Here is a 23,868-nt window from a genome sequence, read left to right on the forward strand (position 1 = left end):
GGGCAGCGCAGTCCTGACATGGACGTATCAACAGCTATACGTTGCCTGCCGTTGCACCTCAGGACATGCGAACCTTGAAGGTTGCTCCTACCTACTCCAGGTTTGGTGTTGGGAACAATTGCCCATTGAGAGGCCCTTTAATAATGGTTTACCGGTAAGTACTTTGGTTTATTATATTCTTCCAGGCAGTTAGATATGATGAGATTATTTGTTGCTAATTCATTATCGTGTTCAATGCAGCAATGGAACGGGTATGATACACTCCCTATAGCTCTATATATCTGGACGGAAGCACAGTTAGTTAGAGAGAATGCATGGCGTAAGTACAGGGAGTATACGAACGATCTCGACATCTTGACACAGCATCAGGTTACGCTCTCTATACTATTGTAGCAGTGTCTTCTTTGATGTACACTATATCACAACCTAACACAATTACGAAATTTCAGGTGTTTTGGTGTCCTTGGGATTTTCCGGAGCTCTAGGATTATCTGAGTCCTGTCACTAGGGACGAGTCACACGAGTATCGCTGCGACGTCCCTCTTATTTTCTTCCATGTGATTGAGATTCACTTGCCCATCCGGGTCTGCAGACAGTTTAAAAGAATGACAGGCTACCCACCACCGCTTTACTCTATCAAACAAGTATTGCACGAGTGCGTTATCGATTAATAACAATGCTACAATTCAGATGTGTGTTTGGTACAACTAATATTGTTTTGTTGCAGGTTTAACTGCAGGAAGAGGTATAAGACCAAGGATTGGCGTGTGACACACAGCTCGTACATCCATTTGTGGCAGACCAGGGTACCACATGCGGTCCTTGTGGGTCCTCACACGACCAACACACCTTCGATGAGTACCTGCAGTGGCTTCACAGGTCTACGAGGACACATATCAAGCCTCCGTACACTAACGTGACGATTAACGAGGACTCGGAGGAAGATGTCATCGAAGATGTGTACGACGTTACCACTAGGGAGGACACACAGCTACAGAGAGCCCCGCTTTAAAGATACGTGGTAAGATACTTGAATGGTACAATTTGTTATCCTTTTGGTATTAAGTATGTGTACTAAAACTGTCCAACCGCGTTTGTGTACCTAGGCGACACAATTGGCAAGGCTGTCCAACGAAGCAGCGTTCCGGCTTTACGAGTCTAGAGGGCAGGGGCCAGACGTTCTCGTGGCTTTTGTGGAGGTAAACATAAACTTGTCTGTTTCGAAAATATGTCTTTATTGTATATGCGTTTGGCTAATGAACTAACTTTAACGTCTATTTATGCAGAAGGTGAAGAAGAGCTACAGGAAGCTAGCTCAGAAGTTGAGCTGCATGGACACTCCTTATGAGGAGCCACCACTCCCCGCGTGGTCGGGTGGCACGTCTTTAGCCTCTTTAAGGACACCAGCCGGCTCTTCTCAGCCGATGACGTAGGGTGCCACTTCCGCGGTACGTACACCACCACATCATAGCGCTGGGAAGGACCCTGCAACCAAGGACGAGGAGGAGGATGATGACGACGACGATGAACCCCCGGGCTTCCGTGGACAGCACGGCCAGTGGGACGAATGGTCGCAGGACGAGATCGACATGTCTCAGCTAGGTGGTGCTCCGTTTGGCACCCAAGGAGCCTCACGGGTACTAACAAAGATAGTTTGTTTCAATACGTAGACTCCATGAACTAACGATCATAAAGAATTATAAGTAATCGTGCGTATCATATACCTGTAGGGTACGAGCCGTACGCACCGTCGACGCGACCATACCGACGCTGGCTACACTCCCAATGTGTTGCCAACAAATCCAAAGAAATAGATGCGTCCGAGGGATCCTTAAACTCCTGGGTCTTAGTTTGTTTAGGTCAAACGAATATTGGCATCCGAAACTTGCGGGGTTATTTGGTTATGTTATGTCAAACTTATGTCAAAACAATGAATATGTTATGTGGCAGCTTGTCAACTTGCTTCTTATTCGTTTTGTTGAGTCGTGGCAGCACTGCCGACGAGATTAAGTACCCTGCGTTCGGGAACCGGCAGTCCCGACGTATCTGGACACCGGTGGTAATTTTTCGTAATTGATTAGTTAAAATGGTGCATAACCGTATTATGAAAGACGAAAAGCTAATCATTGGCTTATCAAATTCTCTATTCGGCCGTGAAAAAAACTCAACAAAATACAGGCGCGACGCGTTTCGATTCTACCATCCAGGTAGCCTGGACCGACGACAAGCGCAACGACCAGGTGGTGTGGATGCTCGTGCGGTATGGTTGGTCCAGCCGCGCCACGCAACAGGGCGCGGCACTGCCACGCCTCGGTCAGTGGCGCGTCAGGACCCGCCACGTCAGCGCCCCCCCCCCCCCCCCCCGGCCGACCCGCGCCACGTCAGCCCTGTGCCGCGCCACCATGCATGATGCGGCACAGGCATTTGGCCGTGCCAGGGCAATAGACGCGGCCAAAAGTGTTAGTTTAAAAAAACCAACAGCGTTAGATTTAAAATTATATTTAAAAAAGGTTAAAATAAAAAAAAAACTGATTTTTTCAGGTCGGAGTTCTGGGGGCCTAGGCGCCAAGCATACTACAATTTTCCTGTTCGATGCGGCCGGTGGGCGGTGGGTCGGTGGAAATGGTGCACCGGCCAAGGTGACGCGACCGCCGTGCGCTGCGTTGTGTTGCGTCTGTGAGTGGTGAGCACGCACGACCGGGCAGTCCGGCCCGGCTTATTGGTCTCGTCCTCTCGAGGGTAAAGGCTGGCGGTTAGGACTCAAAAATCAACATGCATGTCAACTGTCACAAAGAGATTATAAAACATGTATAGACGTAGATAAGAACGCATAAGCGATTTGACAGGACAGCATCGACAGGAAAAGAGTTGCTCTCCTCTGAATCACAGAAGAGGCTTTTTACATTTCGGCATCGCCAATAGAATCCGATGCCCGTTCGTAGTGGTACACTCGTAGCCAGACAGACGTGCTTGCTGTAGTTTGCAATGTGATAGAAAAAAAAACGACAGAGGCAGCTGGAGCCTGGAGGCTCACCACATTCTGATTCCGTAGCTTATATTATTTAAGTTGTGTCCGTTTCATATACGGGGGAAACGAATCACAAATATCCTCTAGTAGTAGGCTGGAAAACCGAAGAAGCGTCCGCCGTGTTCCCGTCCACCGTGTTCGCTTGAATTTATCAGTCATATCTTTTTAGTAAAATAATAGTATTTTATCACAATAAATTAACATCAATATCAACCTTAGCCATTTTTTCGGCCAGCCAAAAAGCCGTTATGTGGCAGGCTAAGGACGCAAGACGAGGCACCAGCTAGGCTCCATGAATGCAGTTGTAGAGCCAGAGCCCATAAACGTGCCACGATTGGGATCGGATCTAAAATTCCATATCTTTTGCCATACGGTTCCGCGCACACACTCAATGGCTCCCACGTGATGCAATACGACCACTAGCACTTGTGTAGTGTTAATTTTCAACAGCAAGACAACGGTTACCATTCCTGCAAAAGAGCAAGCTAACGTGAGTACCGATCCCTATGCGGCTGTTTGGCTACCGGCTAACCTCTAGCTAGGTTCTAGTAGACCAGCTGCGAGATGTTTGGTTGTCTGGTTTGGCTACGTAGCCAGATTTAGCTAAGTTAAGTAGAATCCCTTAGCTAGGTTTCCTAAAAACGGATTGCAAAAGTCGTTTTCCACTAGCCACCTTGGCTAGCGTATCCCGTCCTCCGTTCACCTCCCTCCTCGGCCTCGTGCTGCGTTGTCGTTCCTACCCCTGCCCCTACGCCGGCGACTCCCTTCCTCCGCTCTCCTCCCTCCTCGCTCTCGTGCTGCGCCGCTGTCCCTGCTCACGTCTCCCCCACGCTTCCGTCGAATTCGGCTGGGCCCATGCCTTCGCCGCATCCCGCCGGCCCCGCCTCCGCTGGATCCCGCCAGCCCCGCCTCCGTCGGTTCCCGCGGACCCTGCCTCCACCGCACTTGTGTGCGAGCTTCTCCCGTAGGCCCTAGAGCCGGTTGACGAGGGCGCGCACCTGGAGGTGGTCGATGTGCGCCGCCTGGTCGGCGAGGACGCACACCTCGCCCTCTCGCTCGGCGCGCGCCCTGGAGGCGGCGACGAAAACAGCCCGGACCAACGATGAGGGCGAAGGCGGGGTGTGCAGTGGAGGCGCTCAAGGGGGTGGCCCGCGGGTGCTTCGTGATGAGGCCCTCGTCGCGCGAGGGCACAGGGACGGCGGCCGGTGCATTGCTAAAGCTGGTCTTAGACTACCTGGCTTAAAATGTAAGTTGGGCTAACTATAGGAAGACAACCAAACAGACACTACGTGATGTGGAGCAGCAAACAGGAGGACCGGTAGAAGGACGGTTCTCGGCTACTACGCCACCGTAGGACGGTTGCTAGGACTGTTGATGGGGAATTGAAAGCCACGGATCGCGGAGATGTTGGGCACAACGGAAGGACGTACAAGAGCTGGAACGAATGATCCGTTGCAGTAGTACGGCGGTGCCGTCCGTTGGTGGCGAAACGGGCGCCGGGAGCGGCCGTGCGCGGGCGGCAGAGGTGGACCAGCCGAGACGAGAGGGAAGGAAGGCCAGGACAGGGGGCTGCTGGAAGGTGATGGGAGTTGATTGCGCGGCCGCGGCGCGGCGCCCCCACCCGCCACCGACCCGACACAGCTTTCGGTAGCCTCTTCGCCTTTGATGAACGGATTCCTCCCACTCCCAGGCTCCGGCGCGTCTGCGTGGTTTTCTAATCCGTCCGTTCGTAACGACCGCGCCTCCCACTTCGGGCCGTCCGCGCGCCACCCAGGCCGCCGCGGCGCCGCCCCCGCCGGCCATCGTTTCCCGGTTTCTTTAGCCAGCTTTGAGAGCTACTGGTGTGGACTATGGAGCCAACAAGCGGTGTCGCATCGGATCATTTCCGAAAGCGGCAGTCGAGGAAAAAAGGGGTTAGCATCGCAGGATGGAGAAGAATCTGCTTGAAGCAAACACGGGATAGTAGGGACGCGGACAGAATGCGAACAGAGGTCAAGAGACGTGTGTTTGTGTCCGGGGGTTTTGTCACGAACCAGACAGCATTGCAGCTGGCAGTTGAGAGCGTCGGAGCTTATTAAGTCCAGCTATGCAGCATTAAAAAAAAAAGGTCCAGCTATGCACTGAAATGCAAAGTGGATCAAGTCTGCTGCCTTTCTTTATTTTGTCTTACCTCTATAGCTCATATATACTTCACATTGTGCAGCGCCAAATATATAAGTTCATCTCCTAAGAACAAATATATAAGTTTACGAGAGTTGTACAAGAAAGGTCATGATTTATTGCTACTCGTTCATTCTAAATTATAAGGTATTTTAATTGTTATAGATTACTTCTAATATGTTTTTAAACTTATTATATACCTAAGTGTATAGTAAAAGCTATATATATATGTAGAAAAATAAAAAAGGTCTTATATTTTTAAAGCGAAGGAAGTACTATATAATATTTTTCATCAAGGATGTCTTTACGATGTCTCATATTCAATAAGCTCCTTTATCTTCGTTGTTGAGCATTTGCATCACATCATAAGACATTTTTTCACCATGGCTATCATAGTTTGCTCAACCCAGTGTGTGGACTAAGTACCTGTTCATCTTATATGAAACATATTAGTCCAGCTAAAATTAGCACTCAAATACCAAAACCAAATCAGGGCCTTCACTAGTTTATACAGTTTCTATCCTTATTTGAAATGAAAATTTAGTGCTCTCTGCGCCTTTTATTTAAAAACGCACATTTTATATTTTGTACAAAATGGATTATAGGTTATACACTGCACATTATTTACAACAATGACATAATATATAAGTAGTACATTCAACACTTAGGATGTTTAGTGTTTAGGGGGTGTTTGGTTCCATGGACTAAATTTTAGTTCATGTCATATCGGACGTTCGGATGTTATTTAGGAGAACTAAATATGAGTTAATTATAAAACTAATTGCATAGATGGAGACTAATTTACGAGACGAATTTATTAAGCCTAATTAATTCATCATTAGCACATATTTACTGTAGCACCACATTGTCAAATCATGGACTAATTAGGCTTAAAAAATTCGTCTCGCAAATTAGCCACAATCTGTGCAATTAGTTATTTTTTCGTCTATATTTAATACTTCATGCATGTGTCCAAATATCCGATGGGACATGGACTAAAATTTTCCTGTAGAAACCAAACATCCCCTTATACATATTACTCGACTAGGTAGCGCGTCCATACGTTGCTACGGAATAGCTAATATTTTATACTAAAACACACGGATCGCATGATAAGATAGCAATATTGTAAAAATTAAATATCAACATTAAAGTGACATTTAATCCAAAAAAAACAAAATTTATGAAATTAACACAGTCACGGAAAGCGCGACGTCGCAGGCTCACAAACTCTACTTTATAGACTTTTCCGTGATGCGTCTAAGATAATGTTTTATATCGACAGAAAGAAATCTCCGATATCCATTTCTTTCATCCGTCAATAAATCCATGAATAAGTTCTGCCACATCTCCATACCATCCTGTACACAGGCTTGAGTATATATATCAATATTAGTACCTATCGCTTGAGTAATACTACGTCTCTTGAAAAATCTTCCACAAAAACTTAAAACAAAGTGTTATACTCACCGTATAAATATGTGTGGCTTTTGGTCTATTCCACGCAGATATATACTGTAGAATAAGATATCAACTTAAGTGTCTATGACAAGATTCACAATCAGCAATATATAGAAATAGTTAAATCATAAGTATTATTATTGCAAGCCACAGTGACTCTGAGTTAGTTACTCACCTATATCCTCTGCAATGTTTTCTTTCCGTCTAAATTTTTATTTGAAGACATCCTCTTTCTATCCAGGAATATGTACATTCACTGTGGCCGTGTACTGCAAGGTAAATTCAAAAGTGTTCCTGGCATACATCAGCACTGATGTGTCATTACACCACTCTTCAATAGGTCTAGGGTCAATCATGATAAGCATCTTCTCCTTCTAATCGAAAACGTAAAGCATATATTTTTGAACGGGTAGCCATGACAAAAGAAACTACAAATATGGTAGCGTTTAGAATAGTATATAGGAAACAAGTAATAAAAGCAGGGGCAAGCGACTTACGTATCTGCATTGTGGTAAAAAAATACAACCCATTGCCAATGATGATTTTGTTCCTATCCATCTCTCTCCACTTTCTCGCAATACACTTACGCAACACCACGTTGCCCTTCCTCCTGGTTCTATGGGGAAAATAAGCTACACTGCCCCTACTAGTCAGTACAGTTTGAAGGTTAGTATATATCATGCCTTTTCTGCTATATCTTTCTTTATTTTTGCTTAAATTTGCTTGGTCCATTTTGTGCAAAAGATTGAAATTTGACGAGCTATTACGCACCATTAGTCGTGTAACACCTCTGATGTTACGAACTTACTTAGCATCGAGATTTAAGTCCGAGAAGGATTAGCCTAACAAGTTTCTGGGTTTTAAAAATTTATAACGCACGCGAGGCGAAAAATAATTTCTAGGAACAAGGATCAAACATAACTTGTATTTAGTACTTCAATAAAAATTGAAGTACAAATTTAGTAGATGGAAATGCAACTTTAACTTTTGAAAAATAGATGTTGTTAACTAGTGTTTTGGGAGCTCAAAAATCAAATTTGACGTTAAGATAAGCTCTTTTCGTTAAGTCGGCAAACACTTGAACTATTATTAAAATATCATTTTTGGCAAATTATATTGAGTAAAATAGTTAAATGGTGCTTAAATATTTTGCTCATATGGGTTAGTATAAGGTATGGACTATTGCATGAAGTATTTGTTGGTTGAAGTTAACAAGGTTTAGGCCTATTAAAAATTACGACAAAAGAGTTAATAGTTACTTAGCCCCAACCGAAATCCTTAACTTTTCTTAGTATGGAAAAGTAGTAAGACAATGCTATTTTGATATTTAATTTCTAACAAAAATATTTAAACACTAGCTACATGTTTTGGTATTGTTGATTGCATCGAAGTGAGTACTTGAGCATGGCATAGATGGTTGTTGTGTTGGGTGTCATATTGCTCTCGTAAAAATTGTCCAAACCTCTTTAGAACGCGTTGTGAACCCTGATTCGGTGCTTGGTTCATGAACCAGCATTCAGCGTGACGAACTCATGTTGGCACCTCCCTATCTCCCTCTCTGGTCGCTCTCTAGAAGTGAGGTTTGCTTCGTTAGCTGGGTGTTAGTATCAACTTTAGGGTAGGGAAATTAGTTGAGCCTCGATTGTGATCGTTACCAGCTTTTACTTCGCTTTAAAATACGTGCATGTCACTAGTTGCTACCTCTCGACCCGGGTTATCAGTCACCGCGCGCGTGGGCGCTGCTGGCGCTGAGCTCAGGCCATGGTCGGGCTGCTGCCGTTGGCCAGCTCGCGCGCCCGGGTGAGGCCGCGCAGCGCCTATGGCCTGGCCTTGGCTGGTCCTAGCTGGTTGTGGCTGGTCCCGTTGCTGCACGCACGCCATGCTCGCACGGCTGGCCACTGGGCCGCGTTGTGGTTGCGGCTGTATCATGCGATGGACCTGGTGCTCGCCCCGCCCCTCGTTCTACCTACCCCGCCTGGACCTTAAGCTAGAACCTTGCCGACGTGACGAGTCGAGGGTCGAACGTAGCGATGATGGATGTTTCCCTGCCTCGCCCTGTTCCGCTAGCCGACGCCGGTGATCCCTGCTCGAGTGGGCCGCTCCAATTCAAAAGCATCGTGCCAAATCTCTTGGTCTCGGCGTCTATGCATGTATGCTCATACTGTTGCCATCAATCGGGGCCGCCTTGTCTTAATCCGCTCGAGCTCACTCATGTGACCCCCTCACAACCGCGTTGAGCGCAGAGCCACCGCTCCTCCTTTTCTCCTAGCGCTAGTGGCTCCACCATTCAATTCCTCGCTCTAGTGGGTAGCTTAGGAAGTAGGTTAGCCGTCTCCTTCCTCTCAAGCTCGGTCATGCCCTGTCGACCGGTAATTTGGCCTTTTGCTCGTCACCGGTCATAGACGCCACCGAATCGATAGGTTAGGAGGTGAGGCATGTAGGAGTGGTAACAGTTCAATTGGTTGTAACCCTGAACTCGCCTTGACTCCCTCTATCCGGTGCTTTGCACTGTTTTGGCCTAGGAACTCGTCGGCGATGTGGTGACGCATCGGTGTCCAGCTTGGGGCATCGCCGCTGTGCCCGGGCACACGTGGCTAGACCACCTTAGCTTTTCCTTGCCTTAACCGTCACCGTAGAACGAATCCCGGTGAGCTACTGATGCTTCTCCGCTATCTTTACCTTTAAAAGAGGGCATAGGCTAGTCGGAATAGTCGAGCTACCATCGCGGGTAATCGCTCGCCGCTGCATCCCACGACAGTGCGCCTCCGAGTCCCTAACCGTCGCTCATCTAGGCGTGTTTAGCCATAGATGGCGACCGACCCACTACATGGGTCCGCGCAGGCCCTTGGTGGCCGGTGTGGACGCCTAGTGCCGCCGCTCGCTGCGTCGTCGTGCACGGGATGGCCGGGGGTGCGCGCGGGGAAATTTGGAAAAATCCAAGGGGTTAAGTGAATTCGTCAGAGAAAAGAAGAAATAGTATTAGGACCTTGATATGGTTCGAGAAAAGTCTGAGGGCTTATTTGCTAAAGTATCAGCCGTGGGCCATCTCGCGCGTGGGCAGCGCTCCGCGCTGGGCCACCGGGCTGCTGGGTCGAATGGTGGCCACCGGCCCTTTTTCCTTTTCTAAGCATTTTCTAATTTAGTTCTAAGATAAACTTGTAAATTCAAGATAAAATTGTGTAGTTAACCAAAAATTGTGAAACCAATTTTATTAAGTTCCTAAAATCATGATATATCTACTAGTATATTTTGTTCACATAGTTTTATAATATTTTCTAGAGTTATCTAATTAATTCGGGATGCTTAATATTGTAAAATATAAACTTATAGGAATTTTTGTGATAAATTGGTGATATTGTTGGCTCTGAAACTTTCACAGTAAATTCCTAACATTATTAGGTGCTCACTATAATTTTTATAGCTCTATAATAATTAGTTTACTAGGTACCTAAATGAGCCCTAGTTCGAAAATATATGTTTAATCAATAAAATGCCGAAACACCACGGGATTTTAGAACTAAAATATTTTTCCGGAGACAAAGTCTTACTTGACGATGTGGATACGTAGACTAGTACGTTAGTCATTAAAGCTAGCTCGTTAGCTTGCGGAGCGTAATCATATATTTAAGAGTTGCGATTACCGTTGATTAATTGTGTCTCTATGTTGCATCCACGTATATCATAATGGGAACAACGATGGATCAGAAAGTTGACTGAAGTAGCAAAAAAGATGGTGTGGCTTGATGATCGTGTCACCATGATAGAATGTTAACTTTTGGTTATATCTTACCCAGGCAAGCCCCAGTGCATAACCCCTACTATTCTGTACTTTATCTGATGCTTGTGCATTAAATTTTAAGAAGTTGAATGAAAACCACTTGCATATATATATCCTTATATCCTTATCCTATGAGTCCTACTAGTATATTAGGATTATGTAGATTGCTAGGCTATAGGATTCGGTAGAAGTCGAGTGATTACCTGTTACTCGCGAGAGATAGGAAAAATATTATTGTTGTTATTATATTATTATCATATAGAATATATATGGATGATAATTGAAGACCGGGCGGAATGATACTTTGGATCTGGACTTGGTTAGGTATTCGAGCGAGGCTCGGATTGTAGTTGTTTCGCCTGTGTCGATTGAGGACCGTCTGTTGCTGTGGATGGTAGTCAGATCACAGACTTATTATCCTGAGCACATACTTGATTATGGGAGCGGAAAGACTCATTACGCTCTTATCGCGAGTTTTGGCTCTTTCTGGACCGACTGATTGTAGACGGGGAAAGGTAGAGGTCTAAGCACCATACTGAGACTGGGTTTCAAGTGTGGGGGCTTGGAGTCCAAGTTTGGATGAGAACCTAGACCCCTTGACAGGAGTGTAATGGGTTAATCTTGTTTATGCCTAGGGTACAAACAGGGCGTGTGTTTTGGGGTACCCAACTATGATACATTGGTTCACGAATTGTCGTTTCTATAAGACGGTACGACTTAGCTATGATCTAGCACCATAGTAAGAACTAGAATATGAAAGATGATAAAATGGTTCTGATTGCTCACCACCTGCTTGAAAGTAGCATATGTGCTTACATAGAATGGTTAGTTAATGAATTAATGATGACTGCTAATAAAATTGACTATAAGGATGCACGTTTAGTAATGCTTCCTGTAGATGCAATAACCCACAAGCCAGATAGCCTTGCATATCCTTGAAGTCTTTTATTTTTCTCCTGTCGGGTAAGTCTTGCTAAGTATAATCGAGTACTCAGGGTTCTATTCCCCCTATTACAGGTGACTGGAAGATACTTAGAGCTGACTCTTGTGGGTGGAAACCTCCTGGTGGGCTCAGCGAGGATTCCTTCTCGCTATAATCGTAGTATTTATTTATAACCTTCACTAAAGTTTTTTTAAAAGAAAAGATGTAAAATCTGCTAGCATCTCTTGTATATAAATGTCCACTACGTTAATGCTCCACCATATCATTAAATTAATCCTTGTTTCCTCTGTAACTTCGATAACCTTGTTAAATCCCGTTGTTATAATCAATTGAGGTAATATTTAGTTACGGTAATAAAGTGATGTAAGAAATGGCTCAAGAATATTGTAAGTTTTATTCTCTCGTTTATGATCCTGATGGAAAAATATAGATTTTCGAGTCCTCCCTTGAGGTGTGCTCGACGGAACTGCGTAGTTGGGTCCTCTCCTGAGTAGTTAGTGTCTAATGGAAGACAAGTACTCCTAGAAGGCATTAGATTAGATGGTTCTGCCACAAGTCGCTCTTTCTATAGGTGCATTAATCTTTCTCTTTCTTTCCGCTTCTTAGATTGCAAGTTACACCCTACCTTCTGCATGCATATTACCTTAGACATGCTTTGACACCTCAGATACTGTTCGTGTATATTTCAACAGCTTATTTTCCATTTTACAGGGGCCCAAATTGCATACTCTTCCATCAGACCTAACACCACAAGGTAAAAAAGCAACTATTCGTGTTCGTGTTACCAGAAAATGGATCTATGATGCCAGCATCTTAGATGGACCAGTCCTGTGCGTTGATCTTGTTCTTGCTGATGAGAAGGTATACTGCTATCGACTTCATCATTTCTGTATACACCGTTTAGTGCAGTCACACAGATTTGCTGACATTTTTAGCCACTTCACCCTTACAGTGCTGCTGTTTGAACCAAAACTACTGCTGCATACTCTAAATATGTTGCTATTCTTTTTCAATAGGACAATGTCATCTATGCTAACATTCCCCAACCAGAGGTACAAACCAGAGGCCCACTCTAAGATGGTTTCTTCCAAAAGCAAAGGATACCGACTACTATAATTTCAAAAGGAAACAATACCATGTCTACCCTTAGAGAGATGACTTACAAATAATTTAAAGTAAATGGTATTATCTAAACACAAAATATAGCCTCACCAATGTCATCTATATATTACCATGTATTAGAGTAATGCTTCCTTCCATAATTACTCTAAAGTAATACAACTTTCTGCTCTATATGCTTGGCTTGCTTCATGTTGAATAGTTATTTCTATATTATCTAACAGGATCAAGGTTACTGTAAGTGCAATCAAGCTCTAAGTGAGTTTTGGTGATGTTGACCACATAATTAAAGGACTAATAGCTTTGACAATTGTTTGACAGCATATCTTTAATCGTGGATGCAAATAAACAAAGGAGGAGACCCCCAACTCGAATGGATGGCTTGCAATGGCTCCAAGAGCTAGTTTAATTCATTTTATATTTTGAAATTGAGTCATAGGACAAGCCGTACTATCAATGGGGATGCTAATGGTGTGTTGGGTGGAACCAAGTGCTCAAAACTCCATCTACATTTCAAATAATCCCAGCCACAAAAAGCCAGCCGAGCTAAATTCTTATCTGCTCTGGCCTACGCGGAACCTCCGCACTCTGGCGCGAAACCTCCGCGTCCTAACGTGAAGGCTCCGGGATCTATCAGATCCGACCATTTTGTGGGTGATGTGGATGGTATTTATACCATACCTCTTCGCCCCAACGATCATCTTCTCCATTGATTCAATATTAACAAACAGAAGCTCTCTCTCTCCCAAGCTTGGTGCTTCAAACTCCTTTGCTTAAATCTTTGAGATTCCTTGAGGGATTTGGCTCTGGAGAGTGTGAGAAAGCTCAAGAAGTTCCTTCTCCTTCGTTCTTGTGCACTTGGTGAAGCCCTAGCTGCTTGGTGTGTTCGTTACTCTTGGAGCTTAGCTCCTAGACGGTTAGCGGTCACCCGGTAGCTCCTAATCCGTTGTTGTTGAGCATTGGGAAGTTTGTATTACCCTTTATGACTTAGTGGAACCCTCTAATCTATTGCCTTAGTGATAGGTTAGAGAAGAGGAGCGAGTTGAAAGAGACTCCATAGCCTTTGTGGCTAACCTCAACAACGTGGACGTAGACAAGCCTTTGTGGTGAGTTGAACCACGGGATAAACCCTTGTGTTCACTATCATTGCTATTGTTGTTGCTATTACTTGTGATTTGAATTGATTTTTAGGGTTTGCATCCGATCTATGAATTTCTCATCTTCTAGGTGCAACTGACTATTTGGATAGCTCAACATACTTCCCAGAAAGGCTGGTATTACATTCGATCTATTTTTTTTTGTTAAATTCTACAATAGATCGATTTCCTACTTTGATCTTCGGAGGTTCCACACTCAGTCCCGGAACCTCCACGCTCAAACCTAGAGGTTCCGTGTTCTGACTATTTTTAAGTTAATTAAATTTCAGAAAAAGGCCTATTCACCCCCTCTAGGCCACTTGCTAGATCATTTCAATTGGTATCGGAGCAGGTTTCCTCGTGATAGCACTTAACCGTGTGAGGAAATGGCAAGTCCTAGAGAAAGGGTACCGGAGGAAGATGGAGAGGACCGCTTTGAGGATGTTCCTAGTGAAGAGGAACCCGAAGCTCCTGAGGATGATCCCACAGCAGCGCTTGAGCAATTTCCAAAGCTCAAGCTTGGTGCTAAGGGGTCCTCCAAGGGAGACAAGCAAAGGGACAAGATAAAAACAAGGAGAAGAAGAAACACAGAGCGAGAAGAAAGGTGCAATCAAGTCCACAACTAAGCAGTGAGTCGAAGAATGGAGATGATGATGAGTACTATACTCAAAGGCTACCAAAGAGGACACTCAAGTCTAACACCAAGAGATCATATTCGATTGTATCCTTTAATTATGATTCCGTAAATTTGCCTACTAACACTCACATCAACATACCCACGGGCAAGTTATCCCAATTTGATGGGACTAAGTTTGCCAAGTGGAAGCATATAATGAAGGCTTATCTTATTAGACTCCATCCAGAGATGTGGAATATTGTGTGTGTAGGTTTTGAAGATCCCGTTGATCCCAAAAATCCCACACCAAGAGAGATCCGCATGATACATCGCAATGCTCAAGCTACTAGTGCTCTTCTAAGTGCATTAAGCCCAGAAGAGTTCAACAAAGTAATTGGTTTGGAGATTGCTAAGGAGATTTGGGACACTCTTCACCTTGCACATGAAGGAGTTAGTAAGGTAAAGAAGTCCAAGATTGATCTATTGATGTCTCAACTCAATAGGTTTATTATCAAGGATGGAGAAGACCCTCAAGAGATGTTTGATAGATTGATGGTGATAGTTGGCAAGATTAGAGGCTTGGGTGGGGATAACTTGGTCACCCTCTCTTTGTCCTCTGCCGTCCATACGCTCAATCAATTCAACTACTTGCCAAAGCGTCCCAAAAGCCCTGAGACGAAGAAGAAGCCAAATGGTGAGAGCACTAGGAGGTTGGACCGATGGGCGATAACATAGGCCTGGGCAGTGACTCCGCTCCGTAACCTTAATAATTTCCATTTCGCCATCTTTTGTGGACGTCACTTGTATGCAGGTAATCTCCAGGTTTTGCTGTAACTATGGTTGGAATGGCGAAAGGAGACGGGGCGTCCTGGGCGAAACAAGGAAGCCCTGTCGAAGAACGAAGGCGCCGTCCGTGGAGGCCGAAGGTTGCTTGGCCCACGCGGTCCCCTCCTTGTGTTAGAGGGGTGCCGAGGTGCTGACCGACGGCAGTGCCATCCAGGGTCGGGGAGCCTGGTGGACCAAATAACCTCAGATCTATTAGGATATACTCCGAATTTGAAGTAGATGTGAGGGCAATTTGGCCATGTGTAAAGCCTACGACATGTATAAATACACCTTTGGGGGTCATTGTAAAGGGTGATGACGAGTATTGAAACCAGCTACCCATGGAATCACTTCGTCATTCCTGTCTCGACATACTTTCGCTCTCGCCTCGTCACCTTTCGCGGGCCGACGAGTAGCCTAGCAACTACCTAGTATCTGGTTAAGCAGCCTGTTCGCTTGCTCGTAAACGATCGTAAATTTTCAGCCAGGAACATTGTTTTTCTCTCACACCAAACCAACCAGCAGTAAATAATCCACGATACGATACGGCCTCCCGAATAGGCTAAAGGCCTAGAACAACGGGATATACACACGCTGATCCAGGCCCGCTCACCCACCACTCCATCAGGCAGGCTGCAGGCACGCACCAGCCAGCCAGCGCCCGCCCACCACCGAGAAAACACCGCACCACCCGCCCGCCTTCCCGGCCGACATCACCCGATCCGGCCGGAGCCTCTCCCTTTTACCCCTCCCGCGCCTCCGCCTGCACCTCCGCGCTGACGCCCGCCGCGGCGTCCGCCCCCCGAGTCCAACCCCAATTCTGCCGGGGCAGCGGCTCTCCAAATCCCCAATTTTTTTCCCTGCCCCAAAGGCCGCGGTGATGAACCGGATCCTGTCCATCTCGCTCCGGGGCGGGGCGGACGAGGACGCCGCGGCGGCGTCGCCGCCCCCCGATCCCGCGGCGCTGTCGCGGTGGGTGCGGGCCTTCTGCGTCATCCGGTTCGACCTGGAGCGCGGGCAGCTGGTGGAGGCCTGCTACCCGCCCGACGCGCTGACGGCGCCCGGCGGTGGCCTCGACCGCCTCGTCGCCTTCTCCTCCTTCCCGGACTCCATGTCCCACCACCTCCCGCACCACCGCTCCTCCGTCCACGACTCGCTCTTCTCCTTCCGCGTCCCGGACCCGTCCTCCCCACGCCGCGCCTTCCTCTACGGCTTCGTCTTCAACCGCCAGCGCCAGGACGAGCGCCTCCCCCGCGGCGGCGAGCAGAAGTCCGTAGTCATCCTCTCCCACGCCCCCTACTCCTCGCTCTTCCGCTTGCTGCTGCAGATCCTCGGCCCGCTCTGCTTCGACGTCGGCCCCTCCGCGCTGGCCATGGTGGCGTCGCACGTCGCCGCGTGGCCCGCGCCTGCGCCAGGGCGCCCAATGGAGCTTCCAATTGGCAGTGCCGCGCTGCGCGTGCACCTCCCGCCTGCGGCTGACGACCCTGGTCCGCCGCCTGCGCTGCTGCCCGCCAACCCCTCGGTGCCGTACGGACTCTTCCATGATGCCGACCTGTTTGCCGCGTTCCGTGGATTACTCCTCCACCTATGGACGCTCTGGGAGCTCATGGTGGTTGGCGAGCCCGTGCTGGTTGTTGCGCCGACCCCAGCTCAGTGCTCGGAAGCTGTGGCTGGGCTTGTTAGCCTTGTTGCTCCACTTTTGTACAGTGTAGACTTCAGGCCGTACTTCACCATCCATGATCCAGATTTTGCTCGCCTGAATGCGCTTGCAGAAGGTGAGGTGTTCCCGCAGATGGTACTTGGAGTGACCAACTTGTTTTTCTTGAAGAGTCTTAAGAGCATTCCCAATGTTGTATCGGTGGGAAGCCCAAACCCAAATTCAACAAGGGTGCTACCAGTGGGTGGCCAATCGCCAGGAAATGGAATGAATGGGACACCTGGGAAGCTCAAGCTTGAGAAACTTGCAATCAATAAGTTCTCTCCAACTAGCCTATTGAATTCCATCAAATTGAGAAGAGAAGGCCCTCTTTCTCTCATGACAGAGCACAAAGAAGCATTATGGAGCACATATTCGCCAACCACAAAGCCCAATACATCTGTTCTAAATAGGCTCATTGACGCTGGTGTGTCACCAAGGATTGAGGAGTCCATGTCAGTAGTCAACAATGAGATATTGCGGCGGCACTTCTTGGAGCTGACGACCAACTTCCTTGCACCTTTTGGGCCGTATCTGAGAACTACAACACCATCAGAAGGGAGTTCACCTTTTGTTGACCCACCATTGCTACCACCATTTCACGCAGATGAGTTTGTCAATGGTTTGGCTGCTAGAGGTACAGGGAAATTTTTGTACAAAAGGATGAGGTCCAATTGGTTGGACCTATACAGGTAAGCTATAATTGTTTGTATTTGTGAATAAATTTGTTAGGTGTCTTCTTTGAATTTCTGGCATAATAATGAAGCATAACCTGTGTTTCTCATATTTAACAGGAGATTCCTCGAAGGCCCCAATTTCATGCCTTGGTTCCGGCAAAGACGTGCTGCTGCAGACCAAGAACAGCAGAGGCTCTGGAGGCAGGCTCGCATGAATGTTGACATTGAAAAGCTAATGTCAAATATGTCTGAATTAGAGAGGATTGATTCTTTTAATGCTGTTGAGCATTATCTTCTCAGAGAGATGGAGGTAACTTTCTTAGTTACATCTGACCTACTAAGTTTTGCAATTTCTTAACATGACAGCATTTCATTAGTAAGGCATTTATTCTGCAAGTTAGGTGTGCAAATTTAAGTTTGATCACCTGGACAAGTTCTATGTTCTGACAAATATACAACAACAACAACAACAAAGCCTTTAAGTCCCAAACAAGTTGGGGTAGGCTAGAGTTGAAACCCATCAGAAGCAATCAAGGTTCTGACAAATATAATGCCAAGAATAGCTCAGAATACACATATCAAGTAAAGAAGAAAGAATTGCATATGTTTGTATTGATGAATTTGTCACCGAAGGCTGCAAACTTATCCTAACATGAAACATAAATAAGACTTAACTGTCTGAGTCTAGACCTTTTTTTGTTGGGACTGCTTAAGTTGGAGTTAGACTCAAATACTAAGAGGTGAGATAAGGGGCATCCTGGCATTATCTGTGGACTCTAGGAACTGAAACAATTGAAATAATATGTACCGGTAATTAATTGAGAATGATCTTGCTTAGGGATCAAATGTTCCAATACTCAGAAAGTCAGATCCCTTTTAGGAAAAAGTTCAGCATCATTTATTCATGTTGCATATATCAAAATTAGCATGAGTGAAGTTCTTATAATGAGCAGATTAGTGGTCACTAGCAGTTCGCATTAACTTCTTGTAAAGAAAAGTAAATACTAATATCCTATAATTGCTTTCGCTAGCTGCCACAAGAATAGCTTGTTTCCTTAGTGCTGATAAAATGTATATTTCAAGCTACCATCTTGCACCAAGAGCATAAGTATATTTGATGCTAGTCTGCCATGTTTTTGTTAGTTTGACTATAGACACTCCTCTTCCACACAAAAAATTTGGCAGGACATCTGTATTTTAAATTTTGATGAAGACTTTGGTACTGTATTAAAGGAACCCTTTGTTTTCTGACTGCCATGCCTTAAGAAATCTAGTTTTCCACAATAATTCATATAGCTTGAATATTTATTACTATGTTTTAGAAGAATTACTACTTTACCTGTTGGGAGCTAATAAGAGCAATGTTAACTGCCTCTTTGTTTGAAGAACACCATGTTGGGTTAGTGTTTGAATGACTATTCTACTGTACAGGAGTACAGGACTATATTAACCATAGGTTTTGTTTTCTATTATTCTATATTGAATGTCTATAGAGGAATACTGTATTTTCTAACATCTCGTAGTTGCCTTCATTGGTATCACCAATAAACTAACCAAAATGATGTTCCTTATGGATAATGGGTGATAGGCTAAAAACTGTAATCTGTACACAGATATTTCTGGACTAACTAATTCCCAATATATGTTCTCTGATCCAAAGTTTGTTAATTTTCTGACTTCACATTGATGGTTTATAGCTTTCAGCCTTTCACCATCTTGGTGTTTAGTATTCCCTCCACTCCAAATTATAACTTTATAAGACTATTTGGTTTTTCTACATTCATAGCTTTTGCTATGAACTTAGATATACACTATGTCTAGATACATAGTAAAAGCAATGTATCTAGAAAAGCCAAAACGTCTTATAATTTGGAACTGAGGAAGTATATATTTTGTCACTTGTTACATCAGCAACTAAGGTTGTTTGACCGGAAATGGGCATGGTTCTTAATGGTTTATAGCATTTAGAGAATTTGAAGGCAAAAGGAATATCTTGTGCCATTAACATGCTCAACATCCCTATTCTGCCATTTGGCCATATATTCTGTAGACATTTATCAAGCGAAGTTCCTAATGTTAATGTCTTCTTCCTCCAGAACCCTGGAAAAGGAAGTGCTGATTCAATAGGAGCATGCCAAAAATTGAAGGTAGACCTCCAAGCAGCATTCAATGTCCTGCCGAAAGACATGCAACAACTCCTGCTCTCCAACCCTAAAAGAGCTGTTCTTCTTCAAGGTAGTCAAGAAAAGGCCCTGGGGGCCAACGGCATTGTCACCCAGACAAGTTTGTAGCAGTTCTCCCCCCCCCCCCCCCCCCCCCCCCCCTGTAACATTACCATTGTGACTATTTTTCCCACACATAATACAAAGTTACACATTTATATACTTGCTTGATGGGTTAACCCATGTTTGTGAGATCTGTCTCTTTCTCTCGTTCTTCCTCTATTAGTTTTCCATAGTAACCCAATTGGTAAGGCATGGAAATCTTAGCAGACTAGCAGAGCGGCTACTGCTTCTCTAGGTACGCAGGTTTGGAACGTGGGCTTTACCTCTTGCACCCAAAATGACACAACAACGTGCAGCCTTGCTCCAGTGCCGGGGTTTACTGCTGTATTCCAGTGCATGATGACGTTGCGTACTTGCGTGTCCAAATATTCAGGCGTCTCCAACACATCGATGCCATTAGTTGGTGCAAGCAGCATATCGTCTCTCTTCTACAGTCTTGTGTAAAGTTCAGCTCATAGATTTGCTTTCTTGCTTCCTCAGATTTTGAGGGAGTTAGAATACACGGGGTGCAGATCGGCCCCATACACTATAGAATCCAAACGAAAAATGTTGCAGAAAAGCGCATGAATAATATTGAATTTCTCAAAGATGTATTGCAAGGGAAAGATAATGGTACTCTCTAAATACAGTGGAAATGGTCTTTTCTGCGTTCATAGAAGTGGGTACGGTACGGGAGGAAAATTCAAAAGATTCAATTTATCTCAAACTACTCTTTGCTGAACACTTCCCTTACGAAACCTTGCTCTGAATCTGGGCCTACTCAATGTTGAGGATGAAGTCGGCTAGTGTCACACTATCACCCCTGTTTAGATCTAATTGGAAGCATGATTTCTCTGGATGCTTAAACTTGCTTTGTTCCTGCAATCCTTGCAAGAATTTGACAGATACCAAGAAATAAACCTTGTCCGAACTCAAGCTACATGAACAGAAGTGATATCGCTGAAGATTGTGATCATGGAAAAACATCTGGACATAATCCCCGCTAGCCAAAATCCAACCTCTGCAAGTATAAAAGATAATTTAGAGTAACCCTTTAATTTGCACTTAAATTACCCACGACTACCATTATAAAGTATAAACTAAAGTATCCTTTAAATCTATATCTAAATTTCCAATATAAACTATTATGAAAAATAATTAAATAACTATAAATAGATGTTTCTAAATTGCCCAGTTCTACCATTCTTGAATTCAAAGTATAAATGCTATGTGTCATCGATATACTAACTATACATGCATACGTTAGCGATAACGATAAGCATATATTTTGGTAATTTATGACCGTGAAAAAAAGTTCGTTGAACAAACCACATACCAAAGGCATTGACAATTTGTGTAGAGATTAAGGAGTATATAAATGGATATCGTGTTAAAGAAATGAATAGACAGAGAGTAAAGGAAACCAATTTGGATTAGTTTTATGTAATTTATTTATCCATGAAACCTATGTAACATAATATTCTAGACCGTGTTGAAGCACGGGTTAATGAGCTAGTAAGATACTAACCAATTTTGTGTACAAGGTTAGGCACATCCTGAGATGTTCATGCTTGGCAACTCATAATCATGTATAGATACAATGTGAATCCGGAGGCTAGATCTTTCGAAAAAGAGAATCCGGAGGCTAGAAGAATGTACAACTTCAACACGAGGCCTGCACAACAGATGAAAACAAGTGGGTTAGTTGAAGAAAACTATAGTTGTAGCCAAATAAACAAAAGGAGAATGACTGATGTGTATGGTGGTAGGAAAAGCATGGGATGGTGGATACGATGATTCCACCTCTTAGTTACCTTGGGTTAGTCAGACTTTGACTATTGAAATGGTTCCTATCAACTTGCAGCACTGCCTTCTTAGCTCCTCTGCTATTGCCAGAACTGACATCCAATATTCACAATGAACTTGGAAGAACATTTATCTTGGGCAGTGATTGAAGGGCTGGGCAGCCTATGATCCATAAATCTTGCAGTGAACTTGGCAGGCAATCCATGGGTAGAGACCGGATGGTTGGACAACTGTGTATCCCTAACCTTTTCAGTGAACTTGGGAGGCCATCTTTGGGCAACATTATGGCTGCACAATTTAAGATGATTAAAATATTGAGGTTGGGAAGTCTGTGTAGCCCTTTAGGGAGGCACTGCAGCTTGTGGCAGTCACTAAATGTGATCTCCACAAGAGAGACGAGGAGCACAAAGGGCCTCCTCTTGCTCTTTTGTGAATCGCTCCACCTCTTTTACCCTCCAAAGATGCAGTGAGGTGAGCGAGGAAGTGAGCAAGGTACAGATGGGCGCAACAAGAACTCCTGCGACATCATCTGTTTTAAGCAGTTGGGAGGAAGAGGAAGAGGATGGGAACTCTTGTTCCCGCGGCAGTGAGGGCTTGGAACCAGCAAAGAAATTGGGAGTTTCACGGATGATTAATTCAGTGAGAGCGAGATGATCTTGGGAGAGGAGAGACCACAGCCCCTTGCCTCTTAAATCCTCACATTCCACCATGGTTAATCTTGTGAGAGAGGTGAGGTTTGAGATAGGCGACAAGAATTACATACATTGTCTGCATACAGATGAGGGGACTGCGATTGGTCATGAAGAAAAAGAAAAAGTTATAGGGGATTATTTCAAAAACCACATTGGCTCCGCAACTCCGAGATCGACGACCATCAATTGGCAATCCCTAGGCTATACCCGGCATGACCTCTCGGACCTTGAAGCACTTTTCTCCCACGAAGAGGTTCATAATACAATAAATGCCATGCCCTCTGACAAAGCGCCAGGTCCGGACGGCTTCACAGGTGCCTTCTTTAAAGCATGCTGGGGAATTATCAAAGACGATGTTATGGCTGCCATAAACAGCCTGTTCACAATGAACGCCCAGGGATTTGAGTGGCTCAACTCGGCGTGCATCGTCCTACTGCCCAAAAAAGCGGACGCAATGAGGGTGACCGATTTTAGGCCAATTAGCCTCATCCACAGCATTGCGAAGATCTTCTCCAAATTGCTAGCTAACAGGCTGGCCCCTCGGCTGAACTCCCTAGTCTCCAATTGCCAGAGCGCATTCATAAAAAAAGGAAGCATCCATGACAATTTCCTTTATATTCAGGGAGCAGTGCGAAAGCTACATAGGCAGAAGATACCGACATTATTCATGAAATTGGACATCCACAAAGCTTTCGACACGGTGAATTGGGGGTACTTGCTAGAGGTCCTACAAGCCCTGGCCTTCGGACCACGCTGGCGTGAATGGGTTTCTATCCTATTCCGCACGTCCTCCTCGACTGCGCTGCTCAATGGGCAACGTGGCCCCAGCTTCAGCCATGCCAGAGGAGTCCGGCAGGGAGATCCACTTTCACCCATGCTCTTCATTTTGGCCATGGACCCACTACAGCGCTTGCTTGATCAGGCAACCCAACATGGGATACTCACCCCCTTACCCCTTACGGCGGCAAAATGGAGGACCTCCATGTATGCAGATGATGCGGCTATTTTCATCAACCCAAAAATAGAGGATGTAGAAGCTCTCAAAATTATCCTCTAAGCCTTTGGCAGCTTCTCAGGACTACATATCAGAGCGTACCAAGTGCAGAGAGCTCCCGCTCTGTGCGGGGTCTGGGGAAGGGTGTCAGTGGCAAGCCTTACCCTCGCCTGTGCAATGTGAGGAGACCGCAACTCCAACCCGGGACCTTCCGGTCACAGGCGGTAAGACTCTACCGCTTGCACTAGACCTGCCCTTCTCAGGACTACACATCAATTTAGAAAAAAGCTCTATGCATCCAATCCGGTGTGAATATGTTTGACCTTGACCATGTCCTGTCACCCTTTACCGGTAGCAGGGGCGCCTTCCCCTGCAAGTATCTGGGGCTGCAACTCCACACCAGATCACTTCAGAAAGTCCATGTCCAACCTCTCATTGAGCTAATTGGGCAAAGGTTGCCCAAATGGAAAAGGCGATGGTTGAACAAAGCGGGACGTCTCACACTAGTCACTTTGGTCCTCTCCATGCCAACCTACCACCTCACGGTGTTTCCCTTGGCAGCATGGGCTAGAAGAAAGATTGATAAAATCAGGAGACCCTTCCTTTGGAAGGGGGAAGACAACACCAATGGCGGACACTGCTTGGTCAACTGGCCAACAGTTACCAGACCCAA

General features: G+C 45.3%; 1 protein-coding gene and 1 pseudogene across 1 annotated transcript; one reads left to right on the forward strand and one right to left on the reverse strand.

Annotated features, from left to right (window-relative positions):
* The first annotated feature begins 15,708 nt into the window (after nt 1–15,708).
* Nucleotides 15,709–19,743, forward strand: LOC136540918 (uncharacterized). The gene is made up of 3 exons (XM_066532961.1): nt 15,709–17,454; nt 17,557–17,749; nt 19,536–19,743. Exons 1-3 carry the CDS (start codon nt 15,947–15,949, stop codon nt 19,728–19,730), a joined length of 1,896 nt encoding a protein of 631 aa, XP_066389058.1. The 5' UTR covers nt 15,709–15,946; the 3' UTR covers nt 19,731–19,743.
* A 616-nt stretch (nt 19,744–20,359) lies between these two features.
* LOC136535966 (uncharacterized) lies at nt 20,360–22,238 on the reverse strand (annotated as a pseudogene).
* Nucleotides 22,239–23,868: the final 1,630 nt, after the last annotated feature.

This window comes from Miscanthus floridulus, chromosome 2, assembly GCF_019320115.1.
Source record: "Miscanthus floridulus cultivar M001 chromosome 2, ASM1932011v1, whole genome shotgun sequence".
NCBI classification, from domain to species: domain Eukaryota; kingdom Viridiplantae; phylum Streptophyta; class Magnoliopsida; order Poales; family Poaceae; genus Miscanthus; species Miscanthus floridulus.